Source organism: Paralichthys olivaceus, chromosome 20, assembly GCF_024713975.1.
Source record: "Paralichthys olivaceus isolate ysfri-2021 chromosome 20, ASM2471397v2, whole genome shotgun sequence".
Lineage (NCBI taxonomy): Eukaryota > Metazoa > Chordata > Actinopteri > Pleuronectiformes > Paralichthyidae > Paralichthys > Paralichthys olivaceus.
Window position 1 is genome coordinate 6,251,732 of NC_091112.1, and position 21,260 is coordinate 6,272,991.

A 21,260-nucleotide genomic window follows, 5' to 3' on the forward strand; every position below is an offset into this window, starting at 1 on the left:
AATGTCACTGAACTTAAAATGCTCATAAACCTGTAAAGGATTCCCATATATTTAAGCCTTTAGGACCATCTCACACTGTACTCGCCTGTATCCTCTCCCTGCCCTTGCCCTTTTAGTTTTTTCCAGACAGGAAATTATTGAATAATTCATTGAGCTTGATGAGTCCTGTCATTCTAATCGCTGCTCAGTATCACATCTGAATACATATTTGATTTTCTCTGGATAAAATTCCAGCCTCTTAGTGTGTAGCGAGTTCTTTCAATTTGTATTTAGGGGGACAAAAACAACTTGCTACTCACCATTGTTACTGCAGTTTTTGTTGTCTTTGTCAGACGCCTCTTCCTCAACCTGAAAACCAGGAGATAACACACAAGAAATATTAAGAAAACAGGTTGGTGGCTTAGTGTATTCCTGAAGGAAAATGTAATAATACGCTAAGTTTAGAGTTTCAAACTTGGCAAGGATTCATGTGCTTCCCAGAATGAAAGAGGAAAGGAGTGGTTCTTACCTGTTTCCTCCACTTCAGCTCACAAAAGACCCGCTCAAAGCACTCGTGCATGTAGTTAAACTGGGAGAAAGATTCAAACACAATTGTTGTTCAGTCTTTAATACAAAAATCAGTCTGCAAAGTAACAGGGATAAGTTGTATTTCTATCCATTGTGTTTGCTACTGCAGCTTTAATTACATGTGAAAGAAAGTGTGTAGACTATTAAATCACACATTTATTACTTACTTACAAGACTGGTCACTCTAAAACTTTAAATACCAACAAGGTGATTGATACATAAACACAATGAAATGGCAAAAAGCAGTGTAGGTGCAGATCACTCACATATGGAGTGAAGATCTTGACCCAGCGAGGTTTCTTCTCTCCTCTGGCATACTCGAAGCAGAAAGCCATCCCCTCCTCATCAGTGTCCCAGCGCTGCATCTCCCCCCACTCAAACGCTATCACCTGGTTCTGAGGAAGACACAGTGTTGGTGACTTTTATTGAGAGGTACAAAAAAAACTATGTTGCCTTGAAAGTTTAAATTGGAACCTGCATTTGTATTTTTACATTTCTTTCCCAGAAAAGCTCAGACACACACTCACCTCCAAAGTGCCGTCCTCCGTGCAAGCGTGCAGTTTGAAGTGATGGATGCTGATCGCTGTGATGACATGTCCCTTCCTCCTGGAGTCGCAGGAGCAGTGTGGGAAAACTACCTCGTTGTAGCCCTCACATGTCCGCAACAGGCTCAGGTACTAAAAGATAAGAATTATAGAGCACACACCAGTGTTACTGTGAGTAACCAGGTTTACTTCAAAGTCAAACTACTCTAAAACCCTTGTTAACACGAAGTTCAGGCTACGACCAGAGTTCTCACCTACTCCCCAACTACACTCTGGCATTAATTATGGCATATTTATGTTGGCCCTTAAAGATAAAAGTACATATAGCATGAACACACAGCAATGTTCCAGAAAATGTTTATGGATCAAATTTAAAGTGGCTGTAGTAAAATATAGGGGTTATGTGTAAAGTATGTTAAAAAATAAAGTGACATTTATTGTAGACTGTATATTTCATTTATATATATTTATTTTTATAGAAATATGATCATATATCTGTACAAATAAGAACCCCAAAAGTCTTCAGAGGTAGCCTTGCTGTTAAACTGTCTAATAAAACATTTATTTATCATGTCTTCAGCTTTTCCTTCAAACAGACTGGTGAGAAAAAACATTATATTTCAACTCTGAGACCAAATCTCATCTTCCAAAAGGAATTAGAACATATTTCAAAACATCAGAGCCTGCAGTAAATTATCAATGGGCTTGCTGAGTCTCCTTCGGAAGGGGGCGCACACTGTCTCACCTGGAAGAGAGGTCACATCCCCAGAACTTTCAAACTGTATATTTGGTTAAACCGACCACATATTCAAAGCCTCAATGGTAAAAAAATTACTTTCTCAAAACTTTATAAAGGCTTAGGTTAGGCACATACATTGAAGTGCGATGGATGGGCTAAGTTATCTACAATGCTGCTATCATTCTGAATCGAGCCCACCACTCACCATTCCCTTCCCAAAGCCCCTCTGGTGTAGCCTTAATATTTCTGCTTTCATTCTTTTATGTGTTTTGCCCTTAAAGGTCACCATGTATAACCTATTTCTTATGAGAATACCAGCTCATTAGAATTGTGTCTCATGTTTGAATGTGCAAAAAGACTCCTGTTGAAAACTGGCTTTTTAATAGAAATAAATGAAAGCAGTTCTCCATTTTAATGAATTACTTTGGAAGCAGGATTCACAGCTCTGAGTAATTTTTTTTCCCTTTCATTCCTCCACATTCACCATCCTGTGTCTTTATCATGCAAATCCAGACTTTTTTGTGCAAATTTGGACTTCATCAATAAATCAGCTCACTGAAGTACATGTTAATGAGTGTTGATTTTATATTCATTTTTCTAAAGTTTCTCTTCAAGAGCTTGGAAATGTGCTCGGTGGCTACATAGTCATGAATGTTTTTTTGAATTTGCTTCATTCCCCTTTGATTTAATTTTCCACAAAAATGAATACAAGCCTGATTTCTTCTTTCTCAAACATACAGGGAGATATTCTGACATGTAACAACTGTGTCATCCTTTTCTGTCAATTCTTAATAAGTAAAGGTTTGGTGATGGCTCTGGTGAGCAGGCAAAAAGTGCAGTCATCCCAATCCCCTCCCCAAACAAAGACTGGTTTGTTGGACTGACCGTGGCCATCTTGCGCTGCTCTGCCAGTTTCTGCAGCTGGTAGGATTTGTCCTCTGTTTTTATGAATCCCTTCTTCACATCATCCAGTGCCTGCACAGACAGGGGGTGGGGTGGATGGCGGGGTTAGGGTGGCATGAAGAGATACAACACCATTATAAGTAGATATTCAGGTTGAAGTAAGTGAGTTCATCCATTAAATGGCATTAAGCTCTTGTAAGTTCAACTATAATTGATATTGTCATAATAAAAATCAATCAAATGACAATGTGGAAACAAGGTGACCGGTGATTTCCATTATTTAGCTAGACTTTGACAGCCCACCCTAATTTGTCCTGCCAGTTCCATAATGACCTGAAAATTATAACATAAAAGATATTTAACGTAGCGTTTTGCTGTCTCTCTCGTCTCTATTTCTGAAAGACATTAACAATAGGACCAGTCTGTCATAATGGGACCGATCATGGAAAGCATGAGCAGAAATCCTGCCGTGTTAGTGGCCTTGCAGACTGAAGGTTTTTATCGTCTTCAGCAGAACTCAGTATGACAATGAACTGGGCTCATTAGCCAATCACAATGAGCCCCCACCCCCTGTTTGGCATCTTTATTTTGGTTTGTAAACACAATGCAACATTCAGTCACATAAGAACCAGATATTTCCCTTTGGAGTTGGTAGAGAGCAACTCCACCAACAAAAGAATGAATACAATCACCAGGTGGCCACTAACACAAGTATTCATTGCAGGTTGAAATAATCTGGTTGGGCTCGTTGTAAGAACTGAGATGTGCTGACTTTCCTCACAGAACTCTTTTTACCACGTCACATCTGAACCTCACATGCCTAACAGGCTTCAGGTAGTGACCTTTCTTGGTCAGTGGCCAGCCTGAAGCCTGCTGCCCCAGCTACAGCTATTTTTAGTGCATTTGCATTAGAGGATTATTTTTTCCACTTCACACTTATGCTTCGAAAATTGTGGCAACTGGCTTGTAGAATATCATGTTACTTTGGCTTCCTGATCACAGGAGGTGGCCTTTCAAAGTAATGGGCTCTTTGAGGCCAGCCTAGATGGTTAAAAGTAAGAGAGTAAAATGATTTCCACGATAATGGCAGAAATTATTCATTGAAATTTCCAACATGTTAAAATTCAGAAAGAAGTTTACAAACTCTTTGGGGAGACAGAAGATCAAATTTGTAAAATTGTGCCCAGCTCCCATCAGTTCATGGCAAATGAGATTCAATTATTGTTATTACCTGGTGAAAGCAGTAGTGCAGTGCCAGAGGATTGTCTCTTAGTAACTCCTCCTCCTGGAAGCTGAACAACCATTTGCGCAGCGCCAAGCAAGTCCCCGGAACCGCCGACGTGTAGTTCTGCACATAAAGCTTGTGGGGAAACTCGTTGGGCGCCAGCTTCCGTACTGTGACAAAAAAAAGAAAGCAGGAGAGGGATATTGAAGTGGACAGAGTGGGGGTGGTCTGTTTAGTCATCAAAAAAATAATTCATAATAACCTGTATTAAATAACCCTTGCTGTCCAAAACTGCAGACATACCCTGAGGCCCACTGAGTCAAACCAGTGGGATGATGCAGGTCTTTATTTAGACCTGTATCATCCCTTTATTTAATGGTCATGTGATGAAGTTGGAGCAGAAATTTGTAATGTAAAAAATGCTCTGTGAATTTCTGCTGTGAAACAATGAGAAACATCAACATACACACAAGGTTCTTACCAAAGGAATGGTTGACGACCTCAAAAAGGGCAAAGTAGCTCGCCATAATACTGTCCATTCCAACCTTCATCACTAATGCCTAAAGGAAGAGCAATACAGTCAGTTATGTAAGAAAAACAGTGCTTAGTAAATTCTTTTAAACTCCAACTGCCTGCAAATCTTTTTTTCTTCCAGTGTAAACATACATTTGCATTAATACAATATAAGGTATTTACTAGTAGTATGTATGGACAGGTAGATTTGATTCTGTAATCCTCAGTGCCACAACAAAAGCTAAAAACTGAATGTAAAGCCCAATTCACACATTCAAACTATGAGGGCAATAATGTGTAAAATAAAGCTCAACGACAGCCTCATTCCAGCAGATGTCATGTGATCTCACCTGGTACACCTGGTCTGTGGTGCTGTTCTTGCGGACTCTGACAGAGATGGTGGTCTTGTCTGGCAGGGCTATCCGCAGTTCTACATCTGTCACTCCATTGTAGTTCTGCACAGAGGAGCAAAACATTATGAGAACAGTCGAGCTGCACTAACTCATGTGTGGATTAACTAAAGGTGGGTACTGTGTTGTATGAGAGTGAAATGAATGCAATTGTTGTTTGTGGATTTTAAAAAACATAACGAAACCAGAAGTCCTTTGGTAAGAAGTCCTGATCCTTTTAAGTTCCTCTGTAAGTGTAAATAATTATAGTAGGATTTTATTTGTTTCGCTACAGGAACTTCTACAAACACTAGTAAGCCTATGTAGTTAACTGATTTCTAGACTGACTGGTTTTAAAACAGACTGTATTTATATAACAGTCTTATCAACGACTCAAGGTGCACATCATTAACACACTGCTGGCACAGTCGTCAGGGCCAAAGTGGGGTTTCTGTGTCTTGCCCAAGACACTTGGAGGATTGAACCATCCACCCTCTAGTTAGTGGACAAACTGTTCTACCTCATGAGCCACAGCTGCCCAATCTATCCGTGGCAGGAGAAATTAGACTATGACAGGTCACCAAAGTCTTTACAGAGTAATTCATGGGAAACACTGATATGCAAACACTGTCATAATCAGAGATGCATACCTCGTCTGATTCAGAGAGAAACTCCTGCATGATGTCACTCTCCCCGATCACCCGCACAGAGCAAACTGGAGACACACAACACAGACAAGGATGAAGAGAAAGAGAGTGGGGGTGGGGTGGTCACAACATATTAAATAAACAAAAGGACAGTTAAATGTCACATTGCTTGTATCCTGTGTTCAGGTTCACAATATTCTCCTTTTAAAGTGAAAAACTATTGTTTTTCCTGACAAGATGGTTTCTGCACGTATACAATTCGTCTTTCCTTCTTTTGTTATTATTGATATTATGGATTTTGGTGGAGGGTCTAAATACAGTCTTGTACTTTAGCATCAACCTTTGACAATGGAGCTGTAATTCCTGTCAATTGATGTATGGATCGGTAACAGAGAAGCCTTTTGTCTTCGCTCGAACTTAAGATGAACACAAGCCTTTCTTTACACTAGTGACATTTCCATATCAGCATACCTCGCTCAAGATATTCCTCCAGGCCTCGACGCCGAGCATCCAGCTGCTGTTCAGAAAGGGAGAAAGGCCATTTCCCTGGAAGCTTTGGGAAGTTGAAGTTGGAATACTCTCTCTTCAGGTTCTGGTGAAGGATGGCAAATTCCCGGTAGCGCTTTGAGCACAGCTGCCTACCTGACATGTACACATTGTACACCTACAGCCATTGAAGCAAGAAAATAACAGAAAGGAATTAGAGGGAGACTCCCACAGGAAACACATTATATTCACTGTGCGATTATGTATTTTCAACATACTGTATATGGGACAGGTTTCAAAGGAGCCACGAGGCTATTTCAAGAATGACAAATGTTTGGGCCAGCGTGTCAAATGAGCACTCACCACAAACCTCTCGGAGTGCTGCTCTACATGTTTGTATGTGGGAACAGAAATGGGCACGGCCTGCTTGTCGCTGTAGTCATAGTTGGGTTGGACTTCCTCTCCTCCTTCCAACCCATCGGCCTCCTGAGGTGGAACAGAGAGCACAGCCAGAACCAGCTCCTTCTCCCCTGCACGGATCAGGTCCACGACCTGCTTGTGCGTGGCACCTTCCACGCTCACCCCATTACTGGAAGAAAAGTGAGAGCAAGAGAATGTTAGATGAGAAAGTGAGATAGGAGATTTACGACCATTTTACACCCTGCGCTGTTCACGTGATGAATTTATGTTTCAACATGGCAGACTCTCTAAATACCGAAACAACAGATCAAGTATTCAGCACTGACCACAGCAGTACTTGACTGGATATTTTCCATCAAATATAAAATTTGTGTAGCGCATTTTCTAATAATACCACTTCTTAAAAGAATTCTAATGGGAAATATCAAATACTGTCCAGATAGCATTGCCCTTGAGTCCCCACATTAAAATCCACAGAGTAATCAGTTTTATGTAAGGTAACCTGAGGCCAACCTGTGGCACTAAAAACGGAGTCATTGGCCTGCTGTCACTGAAGGAATGAAACCGATAGCAGAGACACTTAAATTTTATAACAGCTCTGGTAAAGAAATGGCATTTAGGACAGATTGGTCACGCCACAGTCGATAAGAAACTCACTTAATAAATAATACAGTCTTCGGCATCTGTAAGAATTATAATTATGGCACTTGAATCCCTTATCTTCAGCACAACATTATAATAAATTATTATTAATTTTGCAAATATGTGATCTGTACGTGTCTTTTTTTGCTGTGTGTTTCATATTTTGTCATTCATTGACAAACACAATGTTTGGAGCGCTGAGTAACCAGGTCAGCTCCAATGGCTCCCTCTCCTTTGGTGCCGTGAGACACCTCCCTTCTTGGCTTTACAGAGGCCAGATGGCACCGGCATCAGGTGTCTCTGTTAATCTTCAAATGAGAAACAGCGGGACGGAAACATGAAAGGAGGGAGGGAGCAAGAGCACAAGCAGAGGTCTGTCCATTATATGCAATGTCTCCATCCCTGTGTAGTGTAGGAAAAGTGTGTTGTGAAAAACAAAAGAAACATCAGGAGATGAGAAGAGCTGGCTGTGTTGTGAGAAAAGCGATTAAGGTGACTGAAAGCTAAATTTAAGGTGTGAGACCAGGAAGACAAAGATAAAGGTGCTTTGGTCACACAACTGTTATCGAATCATCCTTGTGTTAGACAAAACAGAAACAGCAAGCCGACTAGAAAGGTGTCTCAGTAGCTGATCAGCAACTAGATGTTCATATACCATCCTCCCTTTCCCAATACTGATTTTGATGCCTGGTCTTTGCGTATCTGCATTTCAAAAAATAGATTCCCGTACTTGGAGGTGCTCGACCTGTCATTTTCTGCAGATTCAGAGGCATTTCTGATGCTGATATCGGTATCAAAACATCTCTAACAGCAAAAAAGAGGGTTGGTTGCTTGTGAATTTGGCTAAAATTAAGCAACAATACACTAAAGTAGGACTGAACCCATTCAGTTATGAGCTATTTCTCTCTGTTTATGAGTAAATATGCTGTGAAGACAAAATCTCAACATGAGACAAACAAGCTGCTCTTTATTGTTCACTGAGAGTTAAGTTGTGTTTTCAAGGTCATCAAGTTTCAAGTCATCACATTTGGATCAAAGTTTAAATTGTCATCAGGTTCACTGATTAATGGCCAAATGATTGATTAACTTATCACTGAGGTGAAGCTTTACAGGACCTTGTAGCATTACTGTCAGGTGAGCAGACTTTTGATTTATTATAAGTTGACTAAGAAATATCTAATCTGAGTGCAGATCAATCGATCAGGCAGTTGTCAGGGGGACTAAGTCTAGAAATACTACAATTTAGCAGCTTAACATAGATTAAGTCAACCCTTTCACTTAGTCATAAATCTTTGCTGTAAAATGTGACATAAGACATACTTCAGTGGATGATGTTTTTGTGTTTTTGCGAAATAGCCCAGCTGGTTAATATATCACATGATAAAAAACAGTCCCATCACATGACCCACAGAGCAATTTAGCAATAAAAAATAGAGAATGCATAGGTTGGATAGATGCCTCAGCAACTTTAAGGGAGGTCATTGTTCCTTGTTTTTAGTTTCTCTTCTCCATTACTGGTTGGTTTAATAAAGTACCATTATAATCTGGGGTCATGTTTTAACTGCGCACACTGTGACTGAGCCAGAAATACATATGGACCTATGAGAAACATATATAACAGGAACTGCACATATTTACTACTGACATATAACTCATTTGCAGTATTTAGCCCTTACTGGTCAGGCCACAGATAATAGCCATGGTTTAATGGTGTATTATTAGAAGTCTGGATGTATAATACGAGCTGATAGAGGCTCTAGTGGGATGTAATTTCTCTTTTATATAACAATGATAAACTTTATTCATAATGCACTTTTTAAAAACAGCAAAGCAAGACAAGTAAATATCAGAGAAATAACAATCTGCAGGATGCAACATGACGAGGAGGCTGGACAACCACTAATAGGTGGTTGGACACAGGGTAGTGTTCAAATTAAATGAATAAATATAGTCAGATTAAAACTTTAACATATAAAAGCAGTAATATGAATAAAATAAATGGAGAAAAGAAAAAGATAAAAACTTCACATGTAAGCAAGTCTATGAAAATGAGTTTTAAGAAGTCACTGACTCTGGGAGCCTTATCTCCTCAGGTAGTTCCTTCCAAAGCCGAGGGGCCCTGATCAATAAATCTTAAAATCAATTATAAACTGGACAAGGAGCCAAAGGATGGAAGCAAAGGATCAGGGTGATGTTTTAAGAGCAGTGAGAAGCCGATAGCTGCTGCTAAACGACTATTATACATCTATTACTGGCGAGAGGAAGTGCAGAACAAGTTATTTCAATCTAAAACTCTTCTGGGGGAGAGTCTGACAAGCCCCCCCCTGACTTCTCCTACTGCTTCAAGATGTCTCCAGGATCCAGCCATGTGGGTCAAACCACCCAAGGACACTGATCAGGCATGTAAACAATAAGAGAGATCTAAAAACTGTCCCATGTAAACAACACAGCTCATCAGGCCAGACTGACAAGAGATGTCTCCTCCAGACACACACACACACACACACACACACACACACACACACACACACACACACACACACACACACCAACCATATGATGTTGAATTTGTCTTCGGGCTTCAGGCTCAAAACACATTCGCACGATTAGACAGCACAATGTCAACAAGGCTGTCATGTAGCTTCTCTCCACTAGCTCGACAGGACGTTAGCTACCTGGCTCCTCAGCTAGCTGCAGCTAATCAACATGCACAGGCTGTGGTGTAACTTATGTAAGCTGGTTAGCCTCCTGGTTAAGTCACTAGCGTTAGCATGGTGAAGCTACACCCCCCCCCACCCCCCAAACCTGCTGTCACACGCAGTAAACCGAATAAATAACTAGTTGTTCTGCGTAAACGACCACTTTTGTTGCCATAACACACAAGTGGCGTCGCCTTGTAGCCCCCGAGGACGGCTAACGCGTGCTTGGAACGGGCTCCAGCTAGCCTCGCTGGCTAACTCCCAGGCGGACAGAGGAGGCTGACTTACACTTCGAGGATCCGGTCGCCCTTAGCTATGCCGGCTCGGTCCGCCGCTCCACCGGGCAGGACGGCGCTGACATGCTGGAGAGGAGCGTACAGCTCCCCGTTGATGCTCCGCAGCTGCCCCCCTTCGCTGACTTGACCGCGAACATTGAACCCGTACCCGGACTCCGACTTGACGATCCTCACCGAACGCGGACCCGACGTTACCGTGGTGGCGGTCTGGCCCGCGGTGCCCGCCGCCGCCGAGGAACCGGCGGCCGGACCGTTACGGGATGCCGAAGGCTGAGCCGACCGAGTTTCATCGCCTCCTACATCCGCCATCTTATCCACAGACCGTACCCCCCCCTCCTGTCGGTGTCTGCTGGTGAATTCACAACAACACTCGGGCTCTGTGCCTCGGTCACGTCAGCTCCACAGACAACCGCTCTGTTGTTGATGACCCGCCCCCAGGAAGCGTCACGAGACACGGCCACTCAACGTGACCTCCCGGAGGCGTCACCGGAGCTCAGGTCTTTTTTTAAAAACCTTTGAATCTGTCATCGTGTCACCGCTGATTATTCCTGATTATTCCTCTCCAGTGTGATTATCATCACATCTGTTCATGTGACAGCGGCAGTAACAGGTCCACGGATCTGATTGTGTTGGAACTTACTTTATTCTAGTTCTTTAACCTGCAAACAACTTGTCAACGTGTTGTACGAACACTGCAAAACACAGTCAAAGTGAGAGATTGTAGATGAAATAAAAAATAGCGAAGAAATAATGATCGAATTTAAAGAAAAACACGAAAATATTACGAGGAAGAACAACAAAAAGCACTAATAATAATGAAATGATAATAAGGAGATTAATTTAAAGATGTTTAGATCAATTCATTTACAAATCACGATATATATGTATTAACAAATTTGAAATGATATATGTATGTGTATATATATTTATATTCCACAATGAATGGAAGTCAATGCAAAATCCTAATAAGATGCAAACCTGGATTTGTGTGTGTGTGTGTGTGTGTGTGTGTGTGTGTGTGTAAACCAAGCTGATTATTTTCAAAGAAATATTTCAAAACCAGAAAATGCTGTTTCTCTCGAACATTCACTGATCATTGGGAGTAATAATTCATCACTGTGACACTTTGACACTTTATCTTACTGTACATATTGCACAATCCCTCCACTGGTATTTTTTTCAGTTTCAGTCACTTGTAGCTTTAGTTTCTTTTTCTTTTTTTCTTCTCTCCTCCAGTGTCTCAACCCATTCTTGTCACACTCACTGATTTGCTGCCCTGTCCTGTGACAACATTTAAAGTTGATGCCAACCACTGATATTATTGTGCCATGTGTCATGTTATCTTGAATGCAATGGGGAGGCGCAATCTGTGAAATCACCTCCTCTGTATTTGTTTGAAATGAAAACCTGCAGGTTTGCTGTTAAAATAATCTTGGTGGTAAAGCTTATCACTGCTGCAGAACACAATGTTCCCAATGTGGATGCTGGACATCAAAATAAATTAAATTAAAGTTTATATATAGTTATAGTACTTTATTTGTAAGACAGGAAGCATTTTATTTCTTGTTTTAAAATGTGCTTTGATAAATGTGCTCATACTCTTACATATGGTTTGTCTCTAAGATATGAGCCACTGGGGCTTGGCAATTAAATAACATCAATGATTATATAATTTTCATCAATAACAATTTAGCAAAGGTTCAATATATACTGATATATTGCTTGTGCATGGTGAAAGCACAGTGAGGACGTTTAACACACAACTGAACCACCTCTGTTTGCAAATCCCTGCTCATAAACAAGAGCTAAAGACCACAATGTTTGGAGCAAAAATCAGTGTTTGAACTTAATAATTTGACATTTATCGTGATAATTATCGATATCGAGCGGACGTTTGGGCTAAAACATGCGGTAAATGACTTGAATTTGAATGTCAGGGCTAACAGACACTTGGATGACACCACAGAAGCAGTATGGAGGCATTTTATGTTTTTTTCTGTTGTTTTTATTTGTTTGAAAAAGTGGTCACCATTAACTTCAATTGTATTGGCTTTGACTGCAATGCTGTTTACCCCTGAAACTCTGAAAACAAAGTTCACGACTCAGATTTCCAAAGAAGAAAAAGAAACATTTATTTCATTTTGCATTTTGACATACATTTTTTCCGTTAGTGCCTTCAAGCAGTAGTAAATATTTATTCTTTTTTCAGAACAGCTAGCTAGAGAAACTTTTTTCACAGAAAGGCACCTCTCTGTGTTGGTCTCCAGGTGGCGCTCTGGTCCCTATTTCTTCTTGCTCGTGAAGAACTCGTGGCACATCTGCGTGAGGCTGCACACCATGGCCGTATACTCCGCAAAGTCCACTTTGTTGTCCTTGTTATGGTCCAGGTCGTTGAAGATGCGATCTATTGCGGTCTTGTCAGCGGAATTCTGCAGGTTAGAATAAATGTCAGGAGACATGTTGCTTCTGGAAGACATTAGTTGTAGTGAAGTTCTCAGATGGTCATAAAACAGGGCTGGATTATCACTGGACTTGTGCATATTCAACACTCAGAAATCACTCACCCCCAGCATTTCTTTGAGCTCATTCTCAAGCAGCTCTTTCAGCTCACCCTTACTCAGGAAGAGTTCGTCCCCCTCTTTTTTAGAGTATCTATGAAAGGCGTTGATGAGGTGGCCCATGGCCTTCTGGACTTCAGACATGATGACACTTGGTTCAAGAGGACAGAAATACGTTATGTCTCTGTGTTGATTGTACTGTGGGGTCAGATTATTGTACATCCTCAGAATGGACCAAACAGGAGAAGCCTAGCTCTCATTCAAAGCTGCTGTGGCTCCATCTAGAGGCCGAGTCCAGACCTGTTCTCTTTCACCCATGCAAATTGAAATGGATCATGAGGTATGGTGGTCAAATTTGATTTGCTAACAGAGAGCACAGTTTATTTCCATAGCTGGAGGGTGTTGGCAGAGGGAGAAAACTGAGAGTAATGCAGGGATTGAACAGATTTATTTAGTTACAATAAAAGTTTTAACTGTTTTGACTTTTTTCACAGTCTGCTTCGCCATTATGCCAGTACTCCCTTTCCTCCTGCTACAGCATTAATGGCTATATATCTATATGTATAAATGATATGCAATGCATGCTAATTTCCTTTGTTGACATCATTGCTTTTGTTTCTGCCAGTGTTTTTCCTCTGACTTTTCCATTGGGGCTGGATAAAAATAAACCCTGAGTTTCCACCAGGGCCCCAACCACATTTATTTGCCCATGTCACCGGTCTCTAACGCAACATTTCTGGCGAGTGACACAGGACATTGTTATGGCGACAGTTGATTCTCTCCAGGTATCTACGCTGAACTAGGTAAAGAAGCAGGTCAAGACTTGATTAAAGTCCCTGTGGTGATCTGTTTTCTTAATGTCTGAAAAGTGTTTTATTTTTTTCCACTGACTCCACGGACCCAAGAGAATCAGTTCTGGTTGTAGGTCTGACTCACATGGTGCTGCTTTGTCTCCAGGGAAGGACTTGTGGCATTGGAAGGTTTGTAAACACATGGGAGTCGTGGAGGAAGAGAGCACAAAACACAAACTGCACCACTGTTCAGATGTTTGATTTGGTCGCAACTGAAGCATTTGCAACCAAAAGGTCATGCAACAAGTTTCTGAACATGCAGCACATGAGCCGTGTCTGTTGCATCATTGCAAAGCAATGACAAGGAGTCATAGCTCAAAAGTTCTCACAGAGCTGGTAGTTCATGGATTTTTTTAAATATTTCACACAAATAACAAACCAAACAACAAGTAAAACAACATTGTTTAGATTTCTACTCACCGAGGTTGAGGTTTGTGGAGATTGGAGAGTGAAAATCAATCTGGCAGGCGCTGGAGTGATGGAGAAATGGATGCAGAGGATGCTTTATACATCACCACACCCATCGTCCCTCCCTCCATAATGCTCCATAATGTCCCTTTCTTCCTCAACCACACCTCCGCCCCTGGTGTCCTGTGACATGTCTTTTCTGTGAGAAACATTTGTTGCTTGGAGATCATCAACAGATGATTATTTATGTCAACTGTTATGGAATCTGATATGATTCATTTCATTTATGTCGACATCAGAACTGCAGTGCACATGTGAATTAAGGAAGGAAATGCTGAAAGAAAATGATAAAGTAGTTTATCACAGTAACTTCATCAATGTTTTGATCTCAAGATTTGAATCTAAAATGAATGCGGTTAGCACAGCTGACTGGAATAAAGAGCAGCAGTGTGATGTAACACTAAGGCTGACTTTTTCAAAGCAAATATTTTTCAGTGCTTGTTGCAGCTGCAATAAAACTTCATAAAATCGTCTGAAAACTGTTTATATTCTTTAGTGGAATGCATTTGAGGAGTTTTATTTTATTGTATTTAAATAGATCTTCTTTTAATTTTTTAAACTTTATGTTTTTTTTTTTTTTAAGCATTGCTCTTACTGCTGGGCTGACCTGTCCTCTTGTTCGACAATTTTGTACTGTGTGGAAACTTACATATGACAATAAACTTGAAACTTGAGTTATAGATTTGATATCTATTTCTCGTTACTGGGTACGTTGCAGCTCGCAGCTGTTCATTCTTTATTCATTCTTTAAAAGAATCCTTGACCTTTGAAAACACATATTTCTCAAGATGGTAGGGAGGTCATGAGACAACAAACCACAAAAAGTGAAGGTTAAGTTTCCTCCTAAGAAATTATTATTGTTACATTGACTTATTCAACATATGCTTAAATCATGACCTCACCTGCACATATTTGTTTCTCAGTTTGCAGTTTTGTCATATATGTTATCTGTGTGCAGCAAACCCTAAATACAATTTTCTGCCTTTTTTCTTTGGATCAAATGTGAAGATGTATCCAGACTACTTTGCAAATCCAACGACCAAATAAACAATCATGCATGTTTGTTTTAAATCAAATGCATAGTTTTACAAAACATTTCAATTATATGTTGTACCAACTAATTCCTGGTGTTTTGTGTCTTTAATTGTCATTTTTGCTGTTGTTTTATTGGATTGTTTGTGATAAATAGGATTCTGAAATAAAAACCGTTAGGCCTGGTGACTCAGTGAGCCTGGATTGTTGCAGCCGTCAGTGGCTCCTGTCCTCCTTGCAATTTTTTGGTCGAGGCTGTGACTCACAGTCATGTCCGTGACGCGAGTGAATCATGCTGCAGAGACCTGAAACAAGAGAAGACAAAAATCAACACTGGCAACTCTGTGTGTATGTGTATTTTTGTGTGCGTGTTATCTCCTCTTTGCTCAGGGTGCAGTTACTTTTTTTAAGTTACTTTAAATTAAAGTACAGATCATAGATGAGCACATTAATGTTTTCTAAGAACAGACTTTGTAGTGCAAACACAGTTTTTCCATTGCACTACTTTTGTCACTGAGTGTCTAAGTGATTGAAGTAGTCACACTACTTCAATCACTTAGAGAAGGAATCTCCATGGAAACCACAAACCGTGTTATTTCCTGCTGTGATTCACATGAGAGATGTTTAAAGTATACAGCTGCAGCAGATTTAAAAACTGATCAAATATCCAAGGCCAATAATCAGGGACGCAATTACACTATCTAGCGGTGAAGTATACACACAGCATATTTTCCAAGTGTGCCCTCCCAGAAAATGATTCCTCTGAAATATTTTGACCAGAAAAACAATTGTGAGAGTTGCTAATATATTAAATATTTGTTGATTTTTTTTATTAATGATAATAATACTAATATATCAATTATAATAATAATAATTGTTGTTGTTGTTGTTTGCATTGCATTATAATCTGTATTATCATGTAGGGTCAAGGGGGAGCTGGAGACATATTGATAATAGTTATTGTATCGTAATAATAATAATAATCATGAAGGTTTTGCATATCCTTTCAGCTGTGAATATACTGTATCTAGCACTGTTATCCCACAACCAAGCAACAGCAAAAGAGGAACAAATAAATGGACATGACGCACTCCAACATTTTTGTAAGCTACACCATCAGCTACAACAAGATCTCAACAGTCAGACGTCAGATCCAGTGGAAACAGCTACAGCACATTCAGTGCTGATATGTTCAGAACATTGCTGCATAATGTCCACTGAGAGGGGCTGTTGTGTCTTTCTGCATATGTCCAGCAAAGGTGTGGCATGGGTGGGTGAATGTTTGCTTATCTTGGTGTTTAAATCAGTACACGTCTCCACTAGGAACGACTCGAGAAACAATAAAACTACATGGATGCAGCATTAATCATGTGATGACAAAGGTCGTGATCTCAGCATTACTAAGTGGAGCAACTTTTGGCTCGTTCATTGTCGTCACAACTTAATGCCTGGTCTCTTGTGTCATGCCTCGAGAAATGAAATCATCTAATCAAATAATGCTGGTGTTGTTTTAGGCTACATGATACACATGCAGCATGCACTCTATATTTCTACTGTGTGAACTGCACAAAAGGGACATTGAGAAAACAGTCAGCAAAAGTAGGAATTCCCGGCTCTGTACTCAGCTGTGGATCACATGGGTGTGGTGCTTGTTTAAAGAGGGGGCTGAATCCAAACTGCACACACACACAGACACACACACACACACACACACACACACACACACACATTTGACTTGCCTTATTTTCCTGGACACTTACCTAAACCTAAATCAACCTTAAAACATGTTGATATGTTGCGTTGTAAGAACTTTCTTTTCGTTATGATAAGTCTCCATAATGTGACTGCGTAAAAAGATTTAGCCTATGTCCCCACAACATGAGCAATATCTGGACAGACCACACACACACACACACACACAAACAGACACACAGGTTTGTAAAGCTATACTTTCTAGGACTTTGCATTGACCTCCAGTCAGTATAGGCAGCCTAACCAAAACCTTAACCCAAGCATAACCCTAATCTTTACATAACCACACCACACATCTTACCCCTGATCTCAACCAGGACCTTAGAAATTAAGTTTTGCTTCATTTACTGGGCTTTGGTCCCCATGAGGTTTGCTGGTCCTCACAAGAATAGTGTTTTTAGTATATAAGGTCCTAAAGTGGTACAGAAAACAAGTACAGTACGTTGTAGCCTAGCAACGCGTCTGTTTGCCCTGTAGTCATGAACATTGGTCGGCCACAAACTCAGACTCTGCCCAAGGATGTGTGTGTGTGCAATGCTCATGAGACTCATGAGATTCTGTTTGCCCTGAGTTTTCCCTCATAGGCATACCTTCCACAGGGAAAGCCTGCCTACTTCACCAGGATTGGCAGATGATCAACCAGAGTCCACTCGTTAACATGTGGCATGGAAGGATTCTATTGGTGGAGCTCAGTCGTCTTCAGCCTGAGGAGAAGTGCTGCCTGCAAGACTTTATTTTAGGGCAAAACGAGTCAGAGTCCAACTCAGGAAAAGTCAGGAGGAGTGGGTGAGGGGGTGTTATCCAACTTTCAGCAGACATGAAACACAATGAAAAGAATTTAGTGGAAAAAACTGAGTGGTGATCCTGATGCCCTGTGACTCAGACGCTCCACTTTTATTCGTCCTGCTCAAATGGGACTGACTGGAACGCAGCAAACTTTTACTCAGTTAGCACCCAGACACCTAATATATCTGTTTATGTTGCCATCATGTTACGACATCACCTTCACAGAGAGGTGAGTGCACGTCTAGAACATTCTTCAGATTCCTCAGAGCGGTGATGAGCAGGGGGCTTTATCAAACAGAGAGGGAGTGGTCCGTCTACCCTTTGATACAGTGGGAGGCATAAAATATTACATCAACACACCCAGTGTTGTCTGTTCACTATGCAAGGACATGATGATCTCTGTGCTGAGCTTCCCCCGGGAGGGAAATCAACAGGAAACAAGAGCTCTAATGTGGCTTACTGTCCTTTTTCAATATTCATTTAAACTGAGAGGGGACACATGGCTTCATATTCAAATGAGAGATCACTGAAAGACAAACACAACACCCAACACACAACAGACACAAGAGGTTTGAAATTCTTCATTGTATTTAATGGACAAAACTCTCTTTACAAAAATTGAAATGCTTTTTGTGGCTTCTTCTCCTCTCTCCCCCGCTGCCGTCCTTCACTTCTTTGTCTTCTTGTGCATGTGCATCTGGTAGCAATGCTCACAGGCAATGGAAAGTCCGACAACCAGAGAAACAAACTCCTCAAAGTCCACCTGGCCGTCGCCGTTGGTGTCCAGGTCCTTCATGATCTTGTCGATAGCAGCGGGGTCCTTCTGACTCTGGAGGGGGCATCAACAAGAAAACAACAATGAGGTGATATGATAATATGGAATACGTTAGAATCTTCGGGCACGTTGGTCGTCTCTCTCACCAGAAGGAAGTTGGACAGCTCGTTTTCCATCAACTCTCTGAGCTCTCGTCGGTTCAGGGTGGTGGTCTTGTTGTCCTTTGAGGCGTAACGGTGGAACACTTTGATGAGTGACTCCATGGCTGTTTCCAGTTCAGAAGGCATGGTTTCTGTCTTTAGACTGAAAAATCAAGTTACAAACAATAAAGTGAAAGTGATGAATAGGATCACTGATGGCATACAGTTACCTTTAATGGCCAAAGTCACAACAAGACCTCAGAGAATTTTGAAAAATGACTGACGGCTGAATGGAAAAGAAAATGGTTTCAGCTTAAACTTTCTCAAATGACTCTCAGAGAGGAAGGTTTCCTCTGATGACTGTATATAAATATGAGATAAAGTAAAATGAAGTAGAATTATGACTTGTCTATGTGTGGATTTGCTTGATTCTTGTTTTTTTGCTCTGTCTCGTGGAGAAAAAGGAGTGCTCCATTGCTTTGTATGCAAGAAGGGAAAGCACAATACTTTGCTCTCAGCTCCAGCCCCCTTCCCACTGCATGAGTAATGTTCATCTGAGGTAATGAGACTGAGATAAGACCTGTTATTAAGTTGTTACCACAGCGGTACTGACAGGATTTAAAAAAACAACCACAAAGTACTGTGTCTCATTTCTGTCTCATTTCAATGGTTAAAAAAGAATTGAGAGGATGACAGTGGAGAACTTTAGATGAATGAGGAAAAATAAAATGTACCAATTCCCCCAAAATGTGAAGTTTGATGCATGAAGTTACAGAGTCCAACCACACCCTCAGGGTAGATGCATAACAAAACTACAAGAAGTGTGTTCACAAGGGTCAAATAAAGTAAAACTGGAGAAAATAAGGTTTGTATTCAGTGAGCGATTCATGTATTATCACACTGTTTGAATCTTATACACGTTATAGTAACTGTTAAATAAAGTTAATATCTTCATGTATAACTCTCATAAATATCTTATAATATTCTTAGATAGCATTAGTCCTAAAGTCTTTGAAATAAAGTCCGTGTAGGTTGAGCTCTTGGACAAAACTAAGCATGACTTCCACAGACAGGACACGTTTCCCTTTAGAAAACTTGCGACTGGTGGATACGACTAACTACTGCAACACAGTCCCTCCACAAACTAACTGTCCCTGCAGGCATTACAGTGTCTGTGACAATCATAGAGAGGAGCTCAGAGAGGAGCAGTGTTGGATCTTACCGTGCAGAGCTGGGACGTGGTCACTCAGAGGAGCAGAAGTGGGAATGTGAAGAACTTTGGAAAAAGTGAAGCAATGAATTTATAGTGAGGCGACGCCCAGACTGCTGTGTATGTGTGTAGGAGTGTGTGTGTGTGTGTGTGTGAGTGTGAGTCAGATATAAATGGCTCACCCAGATTATAACGGTGTTGAGCAGTAACCACACAAACAGAAAAGTATTAATTGAAACTTTAGTCCAGATTTATTTACTTTTAATAACAGCAACTCCTATTTCTTCTATAAAAAGATTACTGTGAGAATTTTTTATGCATGTGTGTGTTTTTAGGTGTGTATATAATTATATAAACGTCTCTGTGTAAATGTCTAAAGAATATATAAATATATATATTTGTGTGTATTTAAAAGATATATACACGTATGTATACACACACACGTGTTTATATACACACATGTACATACACACACACTAACATTGTATATATCGACCAATTGTACTATAATGGGTTAAAACTCCCTTCCACATTTTCTGCATGTTCATTTATAATTAAGCAATTTGATAAAACACATGTAAAACAAAGCAGCTTGACATAAATTAAATACCTAATAAACTGTTCTTAAAACTTGTGGCACACAAAACATTGAGGATGAAGGACCCAACCAGTCAGGGGGTCAAGCCTCTAATAGAAATGTGTGATTTATCAATGACACAATTGAGTAAACTTGTCATTTTGGCTAATGAATAATCAAGAGGTGGATTTATCATGAAAAAGAATGTGGGAGTGAGTGGGAAACAATGTGGGATAGTCAATCAACAGCGTTTTAACATACTTTACGAGATGACTTCACTAAACAGTCCTATTGTCCCTCGGTGACTGAGTGATTAACGACACGTGATCAAGTGATTGGATCTACACCGAAACAGAACAAAAGACATTTCTTATGAATGTTGCCATGACACACTTTAATATTGTACAATAATAAATATGATTTCATCTGAATTGATGGAGGTTGCTCTATTCATTTAGTTATATCATATATACTTTACTGACACTGTCCATTATAATGAAGCTTGAAATAGACAAATTACATTCCACAACGTTCTACATTTTTAAAAATAATTTGTGAAAGACTAAAGATGTTGAAATGAAAGAATATTAGTTTGGGGGACATTTTGTTTTGTGCTATTAACATTATTGTATGTTCCCCTTTGTTTTACTCATTCTGTTTTACTGTAGAGTTGAGCGCCATCTTGTGGTGAAAACATTTCTAACGTTCCTATACTGAATAAGATAGAGCTCTACTTACGCCCTCATGTGGAATAGACTGGTATTACACATCATCGTCTGCATGCATGATAAACACACCTGGCTGCAAATTGTTAGTTTCCAAGTTAGTTTTTTACACACACAGGAACTTCTAAACAATTTGAGTGTTTTCATTTTAAGCTGCTTCATACTTACATTCAGACCCAATGCAGAACACATTTCTTGCCAAACCCAGGCCTCTACATTCATTCTGTGCCTCACACCTGAAAGACACGCAGAGATTACACCTTCCAGCATGTTCAGCTTTTAATATCAGCCTTTGCATCGTGCTTTGAAATTGGA

General features: G+C 40.3%; 3 protein-coding genes across 3 annotated transcripts in view; all 3 read right to left on the minus strand.

Moving 5' to 3' along the window:
* The window catches only part of snx27a (sorting nexin 27a), a 16,299-nt gene extending 4,717 nt beyond the window's left edge, over window positions 1-11,582 (minus strand). The window contains exons 1-12 of the mRNA XM_069516290.1: window positions 10,064-11,582; window positions 6,378-6,603; window positions 6,000-6,192; window positions 5,532-5,596; window positions 4,843-4,947; window positions 4,461-4,539; window positions 3,986-4,149; window positions 2,737-2,826; window positions 1,095-1,244; window positions 834-962; window positions 509-568; window positions 300-348 (exon numbers count right to left, since the gene is read on the minus strand). Coding sequence (XP_069372391.1) covers window positions 300-348; window positions 509-568; window positions 834-962; window positions 1,095-1,244; window positions 2,737-2,826; window positions 3,986-4,149; window positions 4,461-4,539; window positions 4,843-4,947; window positions 5,532-5,596; window positions 6,000-6,192; window positions 6,378-6,603; window positions 10,064-10,380 — 1,627 coding nt within the window. The 5' untranslated portion in view covers window positions 10,381-11,582. The remainder of the gene's footprint in view (window positions 1-299; window positions 349-508; window positions 569-833; window positions 963-1,094; window positions 1,245-2,736; window positions 2,827-3,985; window positions 4,150-4,460; window positions 4,540-4,842; window positions 4,948-5,531; window positions 5,597-5,999; window positions 6,193-6,377; window positions 6,604-10,063) is intronic.
* A 596-nt stretch (window positions 11,583-12,178) lies between these two features.
* LOC109639150 (ictacalcin-like) lies at window positions 12,179-14,037 on the minus strand. The gene is made up of 3 exons (XM_020102457.2): window positions 13,901-14,037; window positions 12,636-12,780; window positions 12,179-12,500 (listed from the first exon to the last, which is right to left on the minus strand). Exons 2-3 carry the CDS (start codon window positions 12,771-12,773, stop codon window positions 12,354-12,356), a joined length of 285 nt encoding a protein of 94 aa, XP_019958016.1. The 5' UTR covers window positions 12,774-12,780; window positions 13,901-14,037; the 3' UTR covers window positions 12,179-12,353.
* Window positions 14,038-18,088: 4,051 nt separating this feature from the next.
* On the minus strand, window positions 18,089-21,176 carry s100a10a (S100 calcium binding protein A10a). Its single transcript, XM_020102511.2, has 4 exons — window positions 21,114-21,176; window positions 19,656-19,709; window positions 18,440-18,596; window positions 18,089-18,347 (listed from the first exon to the last, which is right to left on the minus strand). Exons 3-4 carry the CDS (start codon window positions 18,578-18,580, stop codon window positions 18,186-18,188), a joined length of 303 nt encoding a protein of 100 aa, XP_019958070.1. The 5' UTR covers window positions 18,581-18,596; window positions 19,656-19,709; window positions 21,114-21,176; the 3' UTR covers window positions 18,089-18,185.
* Between the last annotated feature and the right edge of the window lie 84 nt (window positions 21,177-21,260).